This window comes from Siniperca chuatsi, linkage group LG9 (assembly GCF_020085105.1).
Source record: "Siniperca chuatsi isolate FFG_IHB_CAS linkage group LG9, ASM2008510v1, whole genome shotgun sequence".
In the NCBI taxonomy this organism is placed as follows: Eukaryota; Metazoa; Chordata; class Actinopteri; order Centrarchiformes; family Sinipercidae; genus Siniperca; species Siniperca chuatsi.
In genome coordinates this window covers 13,216,242-13,235,340 of record NC_058050.1, presented here as the reverse complement: position 1 = coordinate 13,235,340, position 19,099 = coordinate 13,216,242, and the positions used below count along the sequence as shown (strand labels likewise).

General features: G+C 41.0%; 1 protein-coding gene across 3 annotated transcripts in view; it reads left to right on the top strand.

Annotated features, from left to right (window-relative positions):
* Positions 1-19,099, top strand: part of kcnn3 (potassium intermediate/small conductance calcium-activated channel, subfamily N, member 3) — a 46,610-nt gene that overhangs the window by 24,264 nt on the left and 3,247 nt on the right. For all 3 annotated transcript variants that reach the window (XM_044209265.1, XM_044209264.1, XM_044209266.1), the window contains 6 exons: positions 1,693-1,989; positions 3,035-3,156; positions 4,971-5,112; positions 10,384-10,494; positions 16,783-16,910; positions 18,173-18,242. In XM_044209265.1, the coding sequence (XP_044065200.1) occupies positions 1,693-1,989; positions 3,035-3,156; positions 4,971-5,112; positions 10,384-10,494; positions 16,783-16,910; positions 18,173-18,242 (870 nt within the window). The remainder of the gene's footprint in view (positions 1-1,692; positions 1,990-3,034; positions 3,157-4,970; positions 5,113-10,383; positions 10,495-16,782; positions 16,911-18,172; positions 18,243-19,099) is intronic.

The window sequence follows — 19,099 nt, the reverse complement described above, 5'->3', positions numbered from 1 at the left end:
CTCTCTCTCTCTCTCTCTCGCTGGGGATCCTAATTAAGCTTGGCTGCTCTTTGATGTTGTCGCCTTGGCAACAGTCACCATGACGAGGCTGGGTCTGCACACTCTCTCTCAAACTCACTCAGGCATACACAAATACACACAAGTACAGTACACACACACACACATACACGCTTACTGAAATCATTAAAGAATACAGCCAGCGTTTGACCCTTGGTTCAAATGATAGCTTACACAATGACAAGCGTTTGCGTAGGCTGCATATGTGTGTGTACACGTTGGCTACATGTGTGCACACACGTTACAATAGTAGAACAAGGGAAACACATACATCATGCTGAGCTAGATATAGATGATGATGAAATATGCAGTGTGTGTATCCATAGGTGGTTGAGGAAGTGGCAGAGCTTCAGTCCACCTTCATCATGACAGTGACCAGCAGGCTGTCATGCCCACTTGTTCTGATGTTTGACCTATTATTGTATTTTTGTTTTGTTTTCTTAAATAAATGTTTGTGTGGGCTAAAAGCCCTTGAGATGAATTATGTGGTGAAGAGCAATTGTTATCACAGGCTGTTTCTCGAGGCAGTACAACTCACGGGAGCAGGGGAGTCCCTCATTTCTCTCACTGTGCCCCGGCCTTTCTTTTTAGGCACTATGGTGTGCTTCTTTCTCTGTGTAACCTTTTCTGTCCACTGCAAGAATCTCCTGTCAATACTGTACATTTTATTTTATTTTATTTTAATAAATGAAAAAATACATGCAATTGCATTGCTAAATTGCAAGATTCCAACCTGTTTCAGGTGTAAATCATCATGCCTCAAGAATATTGTATGAGTGCAATTCATTTTGATCTTTATTAAGCATTATGTTTTGTTTACAGACATACATTTCTAGAAAATTCTTAAAACAAGTTATTTGTGCTAGAAACACGTTGAAATAATTTTACTGCACTGGCAAATTCTCTTGTTTGAAGAAAATAAGACTAAAAAAACAACAGTTTTTTTGGCAGTTTCCTCCTTTCCCTGATATTTCCTCGTTCCCATCATTATCTTCATTTCCTCTGCACTTCATCCATCTCTTTCCACTGCCTTCTCCTCTCATCAACCCAACTTCCCCCACCCCCAGTTCCTGCCAGCACCGTCTGGAGGAGGGCCCCTGACATGAAACCTGCTCTTACCACTTCCTTATAACATCAGCTTTGGCAACAATATCAAGAGTAACTACAGCAATTACGAACACAAAACATCAACATACAGGGAGAGAAAACTGCAATTAAAGTAACATTGTTAGGCACATGCTCATGCGACTGGCCGAAAATACCAGCATGTATACCAGGTCTTTTTTTTAGAAAAATATTGTGATAATTAGGAACCTGTTTTGCTGACGAGCTTCAAATAACTTGGCATCTTTGGTTTAATTTTAGTAAAAGTTGTAGGTTATATGAAAATGAGCCAAGGCACTGTGTGGAGACTGAATAGATTACTGATTAGATGGATGGTGTAATACATCTCAGGAAAAGAGACATTTACTCTAAATTGCTGCTGGTTCCTTTAATCATCAGATCAGTCAGCTGTACTGATGAGTGAACTGTGCCAGCAGAGGATCATGATGAAAAGTTTGCACAGCGACACATTAAAACAAGTATAACTCCTTCCCTCTTTTGACTTTTCTCATGTCCTTCCTGTCCCTGCAGCTGTTTGTCATCGACAACGGAGCAGACGACTGGCGCATCGCCATGACGATGGAGAGGGTTCTGCTGATCGCTCTGGAGCTGCTGGTGTCTGCGGTGCATCCAGTGCCCGGGGACTTTAAGTTTCAGTGGCGGGCGCGGCTGGCCTTCTCTTATGCGCCGTCGCAGGCCGAGGCCGACCTGGACATGGTGCTGAGCGTGCCCATGTTCCTGCGCCTCTACCTCATCGCCAGAGTTATGCTTTTGCACAGCAAACTCTTCACCGATGCCTCCTCCAGGAGTATAGGTGCCCTAAATAAGGTGAGAAGCGTTTTGTGCTTGCAGTATGCATTCATAGCCAGAAAGAGGCGAGGGAGTTGTAAAGGCATTAAGGTCAAGAGCTCTCTCCTCTGAATTAAATCTGTGTCCGCACTGTCCCTTTCATTCCTGGCCTCCATCTCTCCAACTATATCAAGTCCTTCCTTCCACTCTGTCCTTCAAGTTTCTTTTCATCTACCAGTTCAAATCTCCTTCCTCTCCTTTTGCTATCAACGTGCATAGAGACTTAGATGTAAACGGTAGTGGATCTTTCATAATACAATATGAGATGGGAGCGTGAAATGGGAACAAGATATTGCATACGGCTCAAATGGGGCATGAAAAGAAAGGACTCGAATGAGATTGCAATACAAGTGCGGAGAAATGTGTACAAGTCATGCAAGAAATGATTGGTGCCAGGTTTTTTAATGACTTTAAATGATAAACATTATTGTAAAATCAAGAAGTAGAGATGTAGTGTGTGGTGGAAATATGCTAGCTACAAGGAGGAGGAGAGAAGGACAGCGTGAGAGATGGAGTAGATTTTAGATGAGTAATTTAGCAGGTTGCGAGTGTATCTGCGATGGCACTATTCTGACCATCAGGCTACAGTGATGGTGAGAGGAGGTGAAGCTGCCATTGAAGTTCAGCTCTATCATGACAACTCATTTATCAGCTGCTTAACCCTTCCAGGGCTCAACAGTTGCTCTCAGATCATCCATCTGCCAGAAGTTGATAACAAATGAGCCACGGATAAAAACTACACTGAAATAGGCCAATTACTCAAAGACACTGTATAGCCTGACCCATGTCAGAGGGCGAGCCCCGATCTCGACTCCAATTACAGTGGAGATTCTCCGAGTGCTGCCGCTATCAAAAGCTACTCAGAAGACTAATTAGTAAAACATCAAATCTGTGTGGGAAACAGTGTGCAGGATGAGGTTTCAGAGCAACGCAACACTAACCCTTGAAAAAACGTTTATTACAATGTCATTAATCAGCTCTGCTATACTGAGTGTGTGTACTTGTGTATGTACATGCATTGCAGGTGCATTTTAACACACGGTTTGTAATGAAAACCCTCATGACTATCTGCCCCGGGACGGTGCTGCTGGTCTTCAGCATCTCTCTGTGGATCATCGCTGCCTGGACCGTACGAGTGTGCGAGAGGTCAGTAACAAAGGTGGTTTGTTTGGGTGTGTGTTTGTGTTTGTTTTTTATTGTATGTGTTTGTGTGTGTGCATGAGACAGAGCGCTGGACTGTGATTTGACAAGGAATTAAACCAAGCAATTAAATTCAGTTGGCATGAAATATAATCTGGGACATGTGTGTAACATAATCCATCTTTAGACTTCAGTTTATGGGGCTTTCTCACCAGTTGTACACTTAATTTGATCCAGGCAATGGAGTTGTTACTTCGTTTGTCCATTTTGTCTCATAAATGAGCAATATAATAGTGTCCTCAAAGATACCTCCAGTAACACTTTATTTTAAACCCCTCATTCAGCATTTATAAGCAATACACAAACACTTAATTTTGTTATAGCACAGTATAATGGAGTTTTAAGCAGATATAAGCACATTAATATTTGATCATTTGTCAGCTATACCTTCTCCTATGATGCATTTGTAAATGGTGTATACACATATGAATGAGCGATTGATAACACAGTATAACATATCCAAAATCACAATATGAACAAACACACAAAAAATCCTTAGTGTGTTGTTAAGCTTTTTTTTTACTGTTTACACACATGTGCAAATAATTCACTGGCGAGTGGCGAAAAAAGTTTGACAAAAATGTCTTTGACATTTCGGGAAATAAGAGAGTTAGATGAGAAGATTGATACCACTGTCATCTCTGGCCCATGATTATGAAGCCACAGCAGCAGCCGGTTAGCTTCTGTTTTTTACATTTCAAATAGTGAGCTTTAGAGGAGTTGGTAGGTGGATTTTATTACCTTTGGACAGAGCCAGGCTGTTTCCCTGTGTTTCGAGTCTTTATGCTAAGCTAAGCTAACTAGCTGCTAACTGTAGCTTCATATTTACCGGAAAGATACAAGAGTGGTATCAATATTTTTATCTAAGTTTCGGCAAGAAAGCCAATAAGTGTGTTTCCCAAAATGTTGAAACATTGCTTTAACTCAAAGTCCACATATTACATTTCTCCCAGAGGTTCTCACTATGTCCTGAAGTGAGTTTTTCTACATTCAGGTAGAAGAATACAAATTGTACTTAAATACTTCAAATATGAAACAGCTACTGACATAGCCATTTCACTGTTATTAAGGAACTGTTTCAAATTGTAAAATCAAATTGTCCACTTATATTTAAACATTAATAATCTGATTTTATCAGTTATGTAATGTTATTGATGTACCATCAAAAGGAAAGCAAAAAGTGACCACCCCTTTTGATGTGTTTAAACGCTTCTGGAGATAATCAAGGAAATATGGGAAAATGTCAGTTGGTTAATAAGCTTGATTAAATGCATCATTGCCCGGCTGCTGGGAAGCCGTTGTTTGGTCCACATCCAAGTTTAATTGGCATTTCCTCTCCTCTCCAAACCAAATTAACGAAGGAAAAAAAAACATAAAATTCAATTAAACTGCTTCAAACATGGTGCAAATTTAAGAATTTGGAGAGCATGTCCCTTCAGGCTAGAGAAGAGAGCGCTAAGAGCAAATATATCTATTGCTAACATCCCAGGCCCTGTTTTTGAGAAAACAACTTTGTTTCAGATCTGCACCAGGTTTGGTTGCTATGGCAACAGTGTTGTGCATAGGACAGGAATGATGGAGGGAAGAGCTGCAGTTATGTGTTATGTTCTGTGTCAGGCAAAGTTGAATGACGCGTGTTTGAGGTTTGACGCCCACATTTGCAGACAGGACCAGTGGGCCAGTTATGTTGTTTTTATTTATTTATATCTTTGACTATTGACTGACTTTATCCTCTGAACACGGACGGTATTTCTTTTCAGGTATCATGATGCCCAGGATGTGACCAGTAACTTCCTGGGAGCCATGTGGCTTATCTCCATCACTTTCTTGTCCATCGGCTATGGAGACATGGTTCCTCACACCTACTGTGGCAAAGGAGTCTGTCTGCTCACAGGAATCATGGTCAGTACATTTCCTTCCTCTCTACCCTCTTTTTCTATCTCTCGCTCTCCCTCCCCTCGGCGATGTCCTCGCCTCGTTCAAAGGTCAGCAGATTAGAGAGCATGCTGTCATCTGCGAGAGAAATTCTGCCATTTGTGTAATTTAGGCAATCCTCCCTGAATTAGCCTGCATCTGTGCTTCTGTGTGTTTTGGGTGTGTAGGCGTGCAAACAAGAGCATGTTAGTGGTTTGTGTGTGTGTGTGTGTGTGTGTGCATGTGTATCTGTGTCTATGTGTGTTATTCCCTTGTCTGTCCTCATTGCATAATGAAGGTCCCACCTTTCAGTGTGCCATGTCCTCCCACTCTCTCTCTCTCTCTCTCTTGCTTTCTGTACCACTACCTCTCTCGCATTCCGTCTCTCTCTCTTTCTATTTATCCCTCTATCTCTCTTTTCCTTTCTGTCCATCCCTCCTTCCCTGAGGCCATGTGTTTATTTCTATCCACCGTCCATCTGTTAGTATCAGTGTTTAAGCTGCTCCTCTATTTGTTTCACTTCACAGGTGTTCTTCCCTCCTCAAACTATTTCTCTTCAGTCTTTCTTGCTTGCTTTCTGTGTTTGTTTCATTAACTGTCTCTGTTTTGTCATACAGGCCTTTTTCTTCTTCATGTCTAGCTTCCTTTTGTTTTTGGAAGTTGGTCCAATTACTCAACTGATTTAGTAATTTGAATGTAGACACTATCTTTTTCCATGCTATCACTTTAACATACACTGATCTTGATTGGAGGAAAAAATCAGAATTTTTTAATAGCTCTACAGCTAAAAGTCATGTTATCTCAAATTAAATGTGGTGGCTTTTGCTGATTTTTATATGGTCAGGAAAGAAAAAATAAGATATGGATATGAAAAAATATGATAATAATATGTTACCTGGGAATACTTTTCTCATATGACACCATGTGCCACATGTTTTATGTTGCCAGAGGGGAGAGTACAGTGAGTAATAGAAGACTGTGTGCAGCTAAAGAGCTGAAAGTCACTGCACAGTGGGTGCTCATCTGAGTTGGGGGTAATGCCATTTTTCTTAAACAAATTATGTAATAATATTACTTTTCTGCATTACAGACTCATGTAATGCATTAGGTACTACATTATCAATGTGTTCCTCAAAATGGCATTCCTACAAAAAGATGACGAAGCCTGAGAAATTTGAAATGTCATTTTTCATTAACTAGATAATGCCATCCATGGATGCCACTTTCATCCATGTTTTAAAACCGGAGGGAATCATTGTGCATAAACTTTTTCTCGTAGAAATAATGCCAGCAGCATACTTGAGATTGCTAAAGTGAATGAAAAGTAAAGGCAATGTGCTCATACAAAAGAAGAGCACCACTTAACATTTTTAAAAAGCACCTCTAAACAGTTCACAGGTCAGTCAAGTTACATGGTAAGATGTGATAATGTGACAACTGGCTCAGTGATTATAAAACAAACAGCAGAGCGTCTGATTTGGCTTTGTTTTGTCAAGAAAATAAGATAATAAGATGCTAAAATAGCATTATATTATATTACAAATACCATCACTGTGCCAATCTTCCATTTACACACTTACATGCCTAGTGCTTTTGCACTTGAGCTGAGTGTGTTTTGTTAAAGTGCGCCTAAAGTAAAGCAGTAACCACTAAGGCTGAATGTTGAAGCCAGTGTAGAAGTGCCTTAAGATGCAATTTAATGAGTGCTAGAAGATGGTTCAAGAAAAATCAAGAGTACGAATTAGAAAGCCCTCAATATAACTCTCAAAATCTCATAATATTTTCCACAACAAGTAACATACTTCGCTTACTAGTGCTGTTTTGGAAAATGATGCACTATTTTAACCTTTTAAAATGAATTTGCTATTTGACATTGTAGTGTAAGTGTGTAGTACTGGCTGAAATCATCTACTAGGGTCACATACTGTTGATGATTTTGGTGTCTATATTTGTAACTTCCCCAAAACTCCTAAAAACCTACATGTATATTCTTTTCATCCTCACTGTGTCTGTGCAACCTCTCTGTAGCTCACCCACGTTATTTACTGTATGGTCCATTAAATGTGTGAATAAACACACTCATGCACAAAGACACACACAGAGAGAGAGAGAGAGAGAGAGAGAGAGAGAGAGACCCCATTTGCTGGGTGAATCATCTAATCTGTGTTTTAGAGTCAAAATCTTACTATCATGTTAACACACACATAAAGGCACAAAACAAGGGGTGGATACAGAATGTCCCAAGCCCACTGTTACAGACTGCATCCTCCACACAAACACTGACACAGAGCTTGACTCTCAGTATGACTCCCACACACACTCTCCTGTCACACACATACGCACACAAACACACTCTCACTACACTCTGTGTTCAGAGTGGTTTATTTTCGTTGATCATCAGAGAAGGAGTGAGGATGCAGGTAGAACGAGAAAGGTGAGGCTTGTATGGGTGAGGGAGACCAGGTGGTGGGAAAACAGAGCGTGGAGGTGAAGTGAAAAGAAGATTTAAGAAAAGGATAGAGAAGGAGGGTGGGCAGGGGTGAAAGGTCGAGGGCAGAGGCTAGGATATGATTTTTTCCTTTGTTGAGAATGATTGTAATGAGTTTCTATAGGAGAAAATCTCGGCGTTGTTACTATGACAACACATGAAAGGCAACCGTGTTGGAATATACCACTGCCCCGAGGCTACCTGGGGGTGTGCCAGGTGTTAGTGTGTGTGTGTGTGTGTGTGTGTGTGTGTGTGTGTGTGTGTGTGTGTGTGTGTGTGTGTGTGTGTGTGTCGTTGTGGGTGGGTGAATAGTGGTATGGTAGACTTCCACAACATGTTTAAATACCTTGACCTTATATACAGCAAAAAGTGTATGTTGTCTGAATTATTATCGGATAATTCAGTTCATGTGTATATTTGCATATTTATATCTACATTCATGCATGCTGGTATGCACTTTACTTTAACCCACCCTATTATAAGCAGTAGATAAATGTTTAATACATGATATATAACACACTATAATGTAGTTGTATGCAGATATGTGTTAAGTGAATCAATGTATTTGTCAACAACTACAGTATAATTCCTTCCGTGTGCACCCATAAGTGGACATTGTTGTATAAACAGATAATGAATGAAACACAGTTGTAATTATATAAAACATGTCTTCATAGGAGAAGTTATAATTGTTGACAAATACTGTATATTGCCTCATATCTGCCTACAACTACATTATATTGTGTTAATGTTTACAACTATAAATGCCAAATGTGTGTGTGTGGGGGGGGGTTATAGTAAAAGTGTTGCAAACTATATGAATATGTGTTTCTGTTTTTGTTTGTCTTCCATCTACTACAGCCTCTTGTTAAACTGTAGTTCTGGATGGGTTGTCAGGTTAAATAAATGCAGAGTAGCTGCCATTTCAAACCTATTTTATATTTGTGTATTTTGTCTGTCCCTAAGTGCTTGTATTGTGCACACTAATTGAGCAATTAAACTTCACCTATTTTCGTGTTGAACATCTTCCTCTCCTCTATGTGTTCCTGCTGTCCTGTTTGGGAAACTAACCACTGTTTGTTTTTGTTTTTTTGCATGAAACTAAAGAGATGCAGTTTTTTTTTTTTTTTTTTGTTTGTTTTTTTTTTTACCTGGAGTGTGTAGATGTTACACAGAAGCAAAGATGGGTGATTCCACCCTTTTTCTGATAGCTATGTCAATGGCTGCGCTGTAGTGGAGGAAGCGAGGGAAACACCCAGGCGTATGAAACAAATCACAGCGGCACAGCCATCATCAGCCATGTCACTCTGCGGAGATTGCACAGGGAACCCTGCTGAAATCAAATGGATGCAGGCGTATACACAAACAAACTCTCATACATACACACACATGCACACACTCGCTAGCACATGCATGCATATAAACACATAGCCTGCCTTGACAAACCAATCAGCACCCCACTGTTTCTGACCGAGGAGGACAATTTCGAACACACACACATACGCACAGTTGGGTACGTGCACACCACGCTGCACTTGTACATACTGTACTGTAGCAATTCGTCAAGGGCTCTTTTCCCTAAAGTACAGACATGTATGAATGCTCTATGGGTTTTCCATCAGCTCTCATCATCTTTTATTCATAGTTTTTAAATAAACACAAATAGAGTGGATGAGTGTATAGACATGGGCACTAATGCCTGTTTGTGCGTTACATTTTACTGAACCCAGCCAAAGTTATTTTTGGCAAACCTGTCTTATCGTTCAAGACTGTGCTCGGTGAAGTCTTGGCTATTTCCTACACGCTTCAAAATATTGCATGCTCCCTCGCTCTCGCTCTAACTCACTATATCTCTTTTATTCTCTCTCTCTCTCTCCCACTGTGAGGTGCACACACTCACAAGCAGGAAGGAAGAGCACTCATACATTTTCATTAAACACTCTCAATCGTAATTCATTACTTATCAGGAGATATGTGACCTCATTAACATTGCCTTCTTCTCCATCTTTCTCTCCTCCTACCCTGTGCTCACACCCTCGCATCCTGCATTCATCCCTCTCTCCAACTGCTCTCTCCGTGTTTCCTTCCTTCCCCATTTATATTTACCCATAGCTCCTCACTCTCTTTATCTTTTCTTCCCTTCTCCTTTTTTTCCTCTCTGTGCCTGCCCCTTCAGAGGAACCTGTGAGCACTCAACAGTCCCATTGAAAACAGTGTCTAATCTGAAAGTTAATTAAGTCTGTCTTCCTCTCCCGTGTTCCTGCTCCTCTTCTCCTCTCATGCATGTCTTTCTGGTTGAGAGACTGCTGTCACTCTCTCCCAAATGAATTTGCCGTATATCCCATGTGGGAATGCAGACAAACCGGTCCGTGTTTTACACTTCCCGCAGGCCTCGAGCCTCCGGTGACTGACACCATGTAATTCAGATTGACAGCATCTAATTACATTAAATTAGGTGGTGTCAATCTTTCATGTGTGTTTTTTTTGTCTATATGGGGCATATTTTTCAGCTACATATAGAGGCGATATAGAAGGAATCACACACCAGATGGATTGGATGTGAAAATAGACTTGGCTTGCCTCTGAACATGAGGAAATGTGAATCTGAAACTGAGCTATCCCTCTTAATCCTCTCCTCTCTCCCATACACTTCTCCTTCTGTCGTGCGGCTCCCTTCCTCATATTTGTCCACCGATTTACCAATTCCTCCCCTTTACTGACTGACTCAGTGCTCTGTTTTCTCCTCCTCTCTCTCTCTCTCTCTCTCTCAGGGTGCTGGCTGTACGGCTCTGGTGGTTGCCGTGGTAGCCAGGAAGCTGGAGCTGACCAAGGCCGAGAAACACGTACACAACTTCATGATGGACACGCAACTCACCAAGAGGGTGTGTAGGCTTGTGTGGTGTGAATGAGTGTGTCTTGCATAAATAAAGCAAAACTATCATTTTTAGAGAAAGCACACATTTTCTGAATGCACCCTTGGGACTCTAACAGAACTGTAATTTATAAAAGTACAGTTTTTATGTGTTATCATCCTTTGGGTGATTGTACTATATTTTCAGATTTATTTTGGGGTTGAAGACAAGGTGGTCGAGAGCCCGGCGAAACGGCTTGTCCTTTTGCTGCCCCTCCTTCACCCTCCCCAACTACTACATAACACTAACACCCTGTATTGTTGTGACAGAGTGCCATGTCATTTGAGTGACTGAAGGCAATAAAAGGTCATCTCTTTCTCGCCCTCTCTGTTCTCCTCCTTCACTTACCGTTTCTCTCTTTCTTTCCGTCTCCAATCTTTTTCCTCCCACATGGCCACCCCTCCACCCTCCCACCTCCACTCTCCTCTGACATTTGTCTCTCTTACAGTAAATCCCTTTCTCTCTCTCCCTCTTTCTATCTGTCACCATCTCTCCTCTCCTCCCTTCTTTGCCCTTTCCTTCCCTTCGTCCTTGCCCTCTTCCTGCCTCCTTCCCTCCATCTCTCACTCCCTCCCTCCTCCAGTCCTTTTCAATTTTTCATACAGTTGAAAGACCCAAGTTTTAAAAATAGCTCCCATATCAAATATGTAGGGTACATTATGGCAGCAGGGTATCTGGGTGACTGAACGGGGTAGGGTGATCAATTTCAGCGTGGATAAGATATCGACAGAGAAGCCAAATAGACTCTATTGGCGTCGTGCTTTCATCTCACCTTGCTGTAGGCTCTGGCCAGGTCAACCAGAATCTGTTTTCACAAGACGTTTAACACCTTGAACCATGTGTTTGTGTGTTTGCATGTAGATTACTTACAATCTGGAATTTAGCTGACCATCTAAAGCAGGCCTAACCTTTTGTGTCTGATGAATGAATTTTATATATGTTATTTAACAGTTTTAATTATATAATTATAATAAATATTTTTATATAAGACACAGTTATATATTTATGGTCCCCATGATGAATCGTAATGACTTTGGTGATCCCCTGACTTTTCTTCTAGCACCACCAACAGGTTGACATCTTTGGCTTTTAGTGAAATATCTTGACAACTGTTGAATGGATTGCCATGAAATTTTGTACAGATATTCGTCTCAGCTGTACTGTGTGTTTTGTGCTAATTAGAAAATGCTAGCATGCTATCATGCCTAACTAAGATGGTGAGCAAACATTATGCCTACCTGACATCAGCATGTTAGCATTGTCATTGTGAGCATGTTAGTATGCTACTCGTACAAATGGAAACTCATATTTGTACCAATTGGAGCGGGAGTAGCTGCACGGTTAATTAATTTATCCATTCGTTTTAGCTATTTCAACTTCCCCACTCAGTTTATAACTAAACTATACTAAAGATCAGCCCCACCCCCACCCCCAGCAACTGTAGTCTTATGTTCCTGACATCTTTTTAAATGGAAAATAATATTTTTTGCAACTTTAATAAGTCATTGCAATGCCATTCATTCCATAAAGATAGAAAAACTGGTGCTGATCATATTTTATCAGAACCCAGATAAAGAAGACAATCATACCATACAATTTTAAAGTGAATGTCGTCCCTAATCCAGTAAATCACAATCTTAACAAAGCCAGTCATTAGGTAAGGGAGGTGCCATACAGCAGTTACTTTCAACACAATACAGCATGCTGCTTGGTGACATTTCCTTCAAAGGGTCTTCGGTTTATGCATTGGTAATTGTCTCCTGCCCTCTATTACTGAGAAACCAATGACTGAAGCTGTTGTATGCACATTGATTTACATGGCTGGGGCCATTCTCTGCCATATCATCGTAACAAGAGAATACAATCACTCAAGGCTTTATAATGAATAATGCAACAATAGACACATGCACAAATAGACCAAAAAGCACACACATTGGCTTTCTGCGTCAGTAAAATGGATTTTCCTACCTTTTGCAGGAATACCAAGAATGTCAATTAAATGCCAATCAGTGAGGCTCTTAGCCAGTGGACCGTGTTGCTGATAATGTCTATGTTTGATGTTGTTGTCTTTATCATTACACATGTGTTGTGTAAAAAAAAGTGTTGGGTGTGGTTGTCCACCAGTGCCTAAATAGTACAGAACTAGAGCCCTAAAACTGCAAGCAAACTAACTTCTACACCTCACAGTAAAATAAACTTTTCCATCACTTGAGTGTTGTCTGCTTTCATCCTCAGATCAGATTTTTAGACGCGCCCGACAAGACTGAAGTTGAAATCTTGTGTGCTGCAGATTGGGTGCTGAGGACGTAATAACCTTATCAGGGAGAGTTTAATGCACATGACTAATTTTCATGCAGAGTTCAGTGAAGTGGAGTGTTCCTCACCCTTTGATAGGATTAATACGGATGTTAATTAAATAACAGTTAACATAGCCCCTAAGTCGACCGTGTGTGAGGTTTTAAGTGCTCATGTTTGATGTCAGAGCTTGTGTTAAACGTGGGTTAAAAAGGCTGGCACTCTGGTTGCAGCAGTGTAGTGTGGCTCCAAACTGAAGTATTGGTTATTCAGAGCACTGCTGAAAGTCCATCTGGTCAGAATATCGCCTTGAACGTTCACAGAACGCTCTCAACACCGAAAAAGCAGGATGCACTTCCTGTACGTGCTAAGTCAGTGGTGTGGAGTCCTTCCTTTTGATGGCACGACCATGTCAATTAAATGCCATTCATTGAAGCAATAAGCCAACTGACCATGTGAATATGGCTAACTGAGTCTGTTTCTGGGGGTCAGTTGAAAATGTTACGTCTTCCTATAAATTTGCACTCCGAATGTGTATTCTGCCTCCACTCTGGACCATCAGTTCATTCCGAGCACTTTTAGAAGTCTCTGTGGCATATTCAGAGCTTCGCCCTCTCTGAATATTCAGACTGCACTCTGGGCTCTGGCCAAGAAGAAGGTGCTGCATTGCTTTCCAATGTTTACACCACTAGCCAAATGGGAGCAATCTAACCCCCGAAGATTTCTACTAAGCTAGCTTTCACTCCACACAGTAAAAATAACTCCCTGACAGCCTTTTAATTCACACGCAAGCCAGATGGATCATTATTAGCTTGGATGTATTGTGACAGCGACAAAAAATTTATTTGACACTCAGTGACTGCATTTACACATCTCTCTTTCACTTTTTACCAACTGAAACTGAGTGTACTCTTCCTTTTAATGGAGCACCATCTAGATTTATGAAGGTTCTCTATGGTGTGCTGTGGGTGTCGTCTAGCAAATGACCTCATTCAGGAGACACAAAACGTATAAAACCTGTGGAAGCCAATTATAACTTTAATTTTATGAAATGTTCTGTGACCTTCCATTTATTTGTTAGAGTTTCTTTCTTGTGTTTGTGTGCATTCATGGATGTGTGACCATGTTTGTGTGTGTGTGAGAGTGTGAGAGAGAGAGAGAGAGAGAGAGAGAGAGAGAGAGACTTGTCTCTTCCCTTTGTCACCATGCCTTTTGAGGGGAAGGTCAAAGCAGGTAAGGCCACGTGTCTCTGTGGCACATGGATGAGGTGGGAGGTTGTTGCCAAGATAATTGGCCCGTTTGTTTATGTTTTCTGCTCTCTTAGAAAACACCATTGTATCTCTAGCACCACAGCGCATAATTAGTAATTACATACTCACATAGGTTATTAATGCTCTTCTGGGTTAGAAGGGTCAGGCGCCTCTGCTTTTCCTCTGATGTTAGAAAAATGTCTCCATTACTTCAAAAAATTAAGGGGAAAAAATGCAGGATTTTTTTCAGTATAAGCAATAAACAAAGTGTCAGAGTTCAATTCTTTTCTTTTTTTCTATTTTCTGATACTAATATCTAAATATTTGAGTTACATTACTGTCATTATTAATAGTGGTAGTAGTATTGTCTGTAATGACAATTCCAAAATATTTCTATTTGTACTGATTGATTTATACTCCACAATATGTCATCAACCACCCAACATGCTGAGGTGTGGGAACCCCTTGTCTTAACAGATTTCTCATGTACCTACCATAAGGTGTGCCATGTAGGGGAGTAGCCAGAACAGATCTTTGACCCAAACCAGCCATATGGCCCCATCATGGTTGCCCAAGTACAGGCCATATGGTCCAGGAATGGCTGCTGCTGCTGTCGTTTGGTTTCTTGTGGAGTATTCTTAGCGTTTCATGTTGTCTTTATTTTTTTTATTTTTTTTTTTATGGAGTTGCCGTCTTTGCTCCCAGGAGGAGAGAGAAAGAAAAATAAAGAGGCTGTTTGGGGGAATTAACTGTAAGATACAAACAGTGTGGTATTGTCAGTCCTTGTTATTTGCATGTGGAGCAGTTTCCAGGATTAAGCTTTAGCATTGTATAATTAAATGCCCTGAAGCAGTGCAAAAGGCTCCCTCTGCAGTGCTGGACAGATGTTGGAAGTTTGTGTGAAAATTTCCACAGCGAGCCGGCCGGACAGACACAAGGTGCCATCATTCATCATATTTCACTCACCCTGCAGTGATTAATCGACTGATAAATAGGATTTGACATATTAATTTAGCAATGGGCCTGTAGAGATATTAAATGTGCTCTTCAGTAACCTGGTCCATGATTAAAACTAGAGAAACTGTGTTTTGTTCATTGATTGTAACGCTATCATCAATATACAATGATGTTGACATTAGTGCCATAGCAACATTTATTTTGATGATACCTCTTTAGGATCTTTTCAGCTCTGTCAGTGCCTGTCCTTGCTACATGGATAGGAGTTCTGTAATCCTATTGATACACACTGGGAGATGAGGCTCAGAGGGAGAAACATGGGATAGCAGGGTTTACCTCATACTCCAGCCCTAGATTTACATCCAAATCCCGTTTGTCATGACGTGTGAACTAAACATATTTTTTTATTTTGTTGGGTTTATTCACATGAGATTTACATACTATATTTGAATATCCTACCAGTAAACAAGCTGTACAAAGGTAAAATGTATACATTTGTAATGCTAACTGTCATTAAGAGTGATTGGTAACATGGCAAGTTAGCTGTATGACTCAATCTCGTAGAGGGTTCTTATATATTATCTATAGTATGATGGATTAGCTCTTTTTGGTTTGACTTCCTCTGTGTCATTTAAAACACATCTGCAAGGCCCAGGGCCTCCTACTCTCTTCATCTGTAGCCAATAGTGTGTGTTTGTCTGCATGTGTGTACGTGTAGGTGTGTTTGTGTGTGAGCAGTCCTTGACTGCAGTGGATAGGTGCTGATTAGCCAAGCTGCCGGGGTCTTTTGTGCTCCTCAGACGGGGGTATAATTGTTCTTTGTTCAGTGCTCAGCATCTCTTTGAAGTCTCTCATTCAATTTATGTCCTTACAGATTCTCTCTCCCTTCTCTATGGTGTCCACCCGCGCTTTTTTGCTGGGTGTCAGACCCCTGTGTTGTAATTACATAGCAATGTATAGGGATATACAGTTCATGAAACATACAGGAGCAGATATGGATATAAATTAATGTAATGTAATTAACAGAATCCCGGTCCTTGTCCACAGAAATCGATCTGAAGCCTACACTGACATTTTGAATGAGTATTTTATTAAATCACAGCAATCTCACATTCAGATGGTACAAACTAAAATAACTGAAAGCCTATGCCTGACCAGTAACATGGAGATAAATAACCATCTTGCCATGGACTCTGATGGCTATCAGGCTTTCCATAAGTGAGCATCATTACATAGGCTATTTCTCTACTGTGTCTCTTCCGCAGGGATGAGGTTTGTCTTTGACAGCTAGTTTAAGAGCAGCACGAGTCGCTGCTATTGTTTCTTTCAGTTGCTGTCATAATTAAATGGAAGATCACTGGTTTTAATGAACTACGATAGTGCTGTAGTGAATTACTTCCAACCAGCCAAGATAATGCGGCCCTTTAAGTTAGTCTAAGATATAATGTGGCACATAGACAGACTGAGAGAAGAGAGAAGTGTGTGTGAGGGAGAGACTCTTGCTGGTTCTCATTGCCAAATCTCCCTAAGGAGAGAGCTGTTTATGAAAAGCATTGGCAAGCAAGCCAGTGTGTGTAGAGAGAGACAGAGAGAATGAGGGCAGCCTCTAAGAAGAGAACGATGGTTTAGTCTTTTTTCTTTGCAGGGAGACAATGGAGAACAGGGCTGGGCAAACCTGTTGCCTGCTTCAGTTGCCAAGGGCTACCTGTTGCTAACAATGTGTGTGTATGTGTGTGTGCTAATTGTCTGGGAGCAGATAAAGAATGCAGCGGCTAACGTGCTAAGGGAAACCTGGCTCATCTACAAACACACCAAGCTGATGAAGAAGATCGACCACTCCAGGGTCCGCAAACACCAGCGGAAGTTCCTACAGGCCATACATCAGTGAGACCACAACTTACACGCACCCACACACTCAAAAACACACACATGCACATAAGCACATGCACACAACAGTGCCGCTGAGCTGATGAATCCTTTGAAATCAGCTGTACTTTCTATCCACCCACAGGTTTGAATCAACGCTGATAATCAGATAAAGTGCATGAATCCCTACACACACACACACACACACACACACACACACACACACACACACAAATGAATCATCATCTGCTAAAGGGCAGGTTCACTCCAGGCAAATACAGTTGTGGGACTGGATAATCGTTGCATTTTGTACTATTAGAGACACTCTGATCATCATATTATCTGTGCTTAGTATTGTTGATGATACAAATACATAGAGCCAAACTTAATTGTGCATTGTAATATTCCCAGCATTGTTTAGTTATATTTGGATAGAGTTTTTGTATTGTTAAAGGTTGTTATACTCAAAGATTTTTGTATATCCTCTGTCTAGCATCACAATTAAGTAGCCCTTTTTTGTTGCTTGTTCCTTTTGATCTTGAACAGTGCAGCCTAGACTTGGGAACATTAACAAGTGCCTTCAAAAGCCAGAGTCAAGAGACCTAAGACAATTAATTGTAACATAGAAAGGCTAATCCTGCAGCATGTGAACTGTGGATGACAGGCTGACTCTGTGAACACAGTAACAGTAACATGTTATGGGGATATGAGTACCTTTTTCTCGTTCAAACCTGTTACCGTAACAGGGAGACAAGTTCATCTGGAGGTGCAGCCTCATAAAATAAGTCTCCATTATAATGGAGGAAGCCATGTGGTTTGTTTTATGACACAGATTAGACCTTTAGTTCACTAATTATTGTATTGTGTGAGTCAGCCAGCCTATTTTTAATTGGACTGAAGAAAGATGATTTATTTTATTTTATCCAATTTCATTCCCCCTTAGTTTATTTCCCCGTAGGCATTATTCCCCTGAAGGTTTCTTAATATTAAAACTCACTCCAGAGCCAGAGTCCTATTTCAACATTAAATGTATGTATATTTTCACCTGCATTACAAAATTATAGTGTTTCAGAGCACACTGTGTGCTCACTATGTTTGTACTTAGCGACACACCGCAGGTAGAAATGAAGCTGAACTAGGCAAGGTGACCGCTCCACACTGTTGTCGTCTGGGCCCGGGGGGATTAGCTCTCTGGACCAGCCGCTGTGTATTTACTGGGTTTCAACTTTGTATGTGTGTTTGTGTATTTAATGTGTGTATGTGTATGTATCTGTTTGCAGATTACGCAGTGTGAAAATGGAGCAGAGGAAACTCAGTGATCAGGCCAACACACTAGTGGACCTCTCAAAGGTGAGACACACACACACAGTTGACACACACATCTGTGTTTATTTATATAGGTCATACACTTGCACAGACACATAACCGTTGCACAGGTTAGTAACTCAGATCTAACATGCCTTTGCCCCTCAAAATATACCACAACATTCCTCCGTTTCAATGCTGACCTGCCCGTTTTCTATGGCTTGGTGTCTCCTAGCAACCAGAACAAGTGTTAAAACAGGGATGACTGAGTGAGAGAGTGAGGAGGAAAAGAGAGAAGGAAGGGGAGTGCTCATGTTTTTCTGTTACTGTGTGGGTGTCTGAGTGAGAATGTGAGCGCACACGTGTGTGTGTCTGCGTGTGAGTGTGTATGTGATTGTGAAAGAGAGAGAGGAGAGGGAGTGAGATGGAGACTTGAATAAAAGGGAGAGAAAAATCAAGTGAGGGTGTGTGTGTTTGCGTTTTTCCAAGGAGCAATGCCTTTAGCAGCAAATATTTTTGCAATTATGCCATCTCAATGTGACTCCATCTCAACTGGCCACTTGTGCGTTTACCATGGTTACAGAGTCCAGGATGTGCAAGGCAGGGACGCTTTCATTCTCTCTCTCTTGCTTCACAATGTTATAACGCCCCCATAGAGACTTCCCTCCAGCCTCTTCTTCATTCCAGCTTCTACTCCCCTCTTTTTTCCTTTTGCTCAGTGTCTTACTCACTCCTCCCTAGTCTCATGCTCACCCTCTTTCCACTTTTTTTCACTCTCTAACCCCTTTCACTGTCTCTTCTTATTCTATCCAAAATAATAATGAACTTTAATAAAGCAACCCTCATAATACTCCTGTTTACGTATTTGCAATCTGTCTCCTTTCTTCAAAATACTCTGTGTG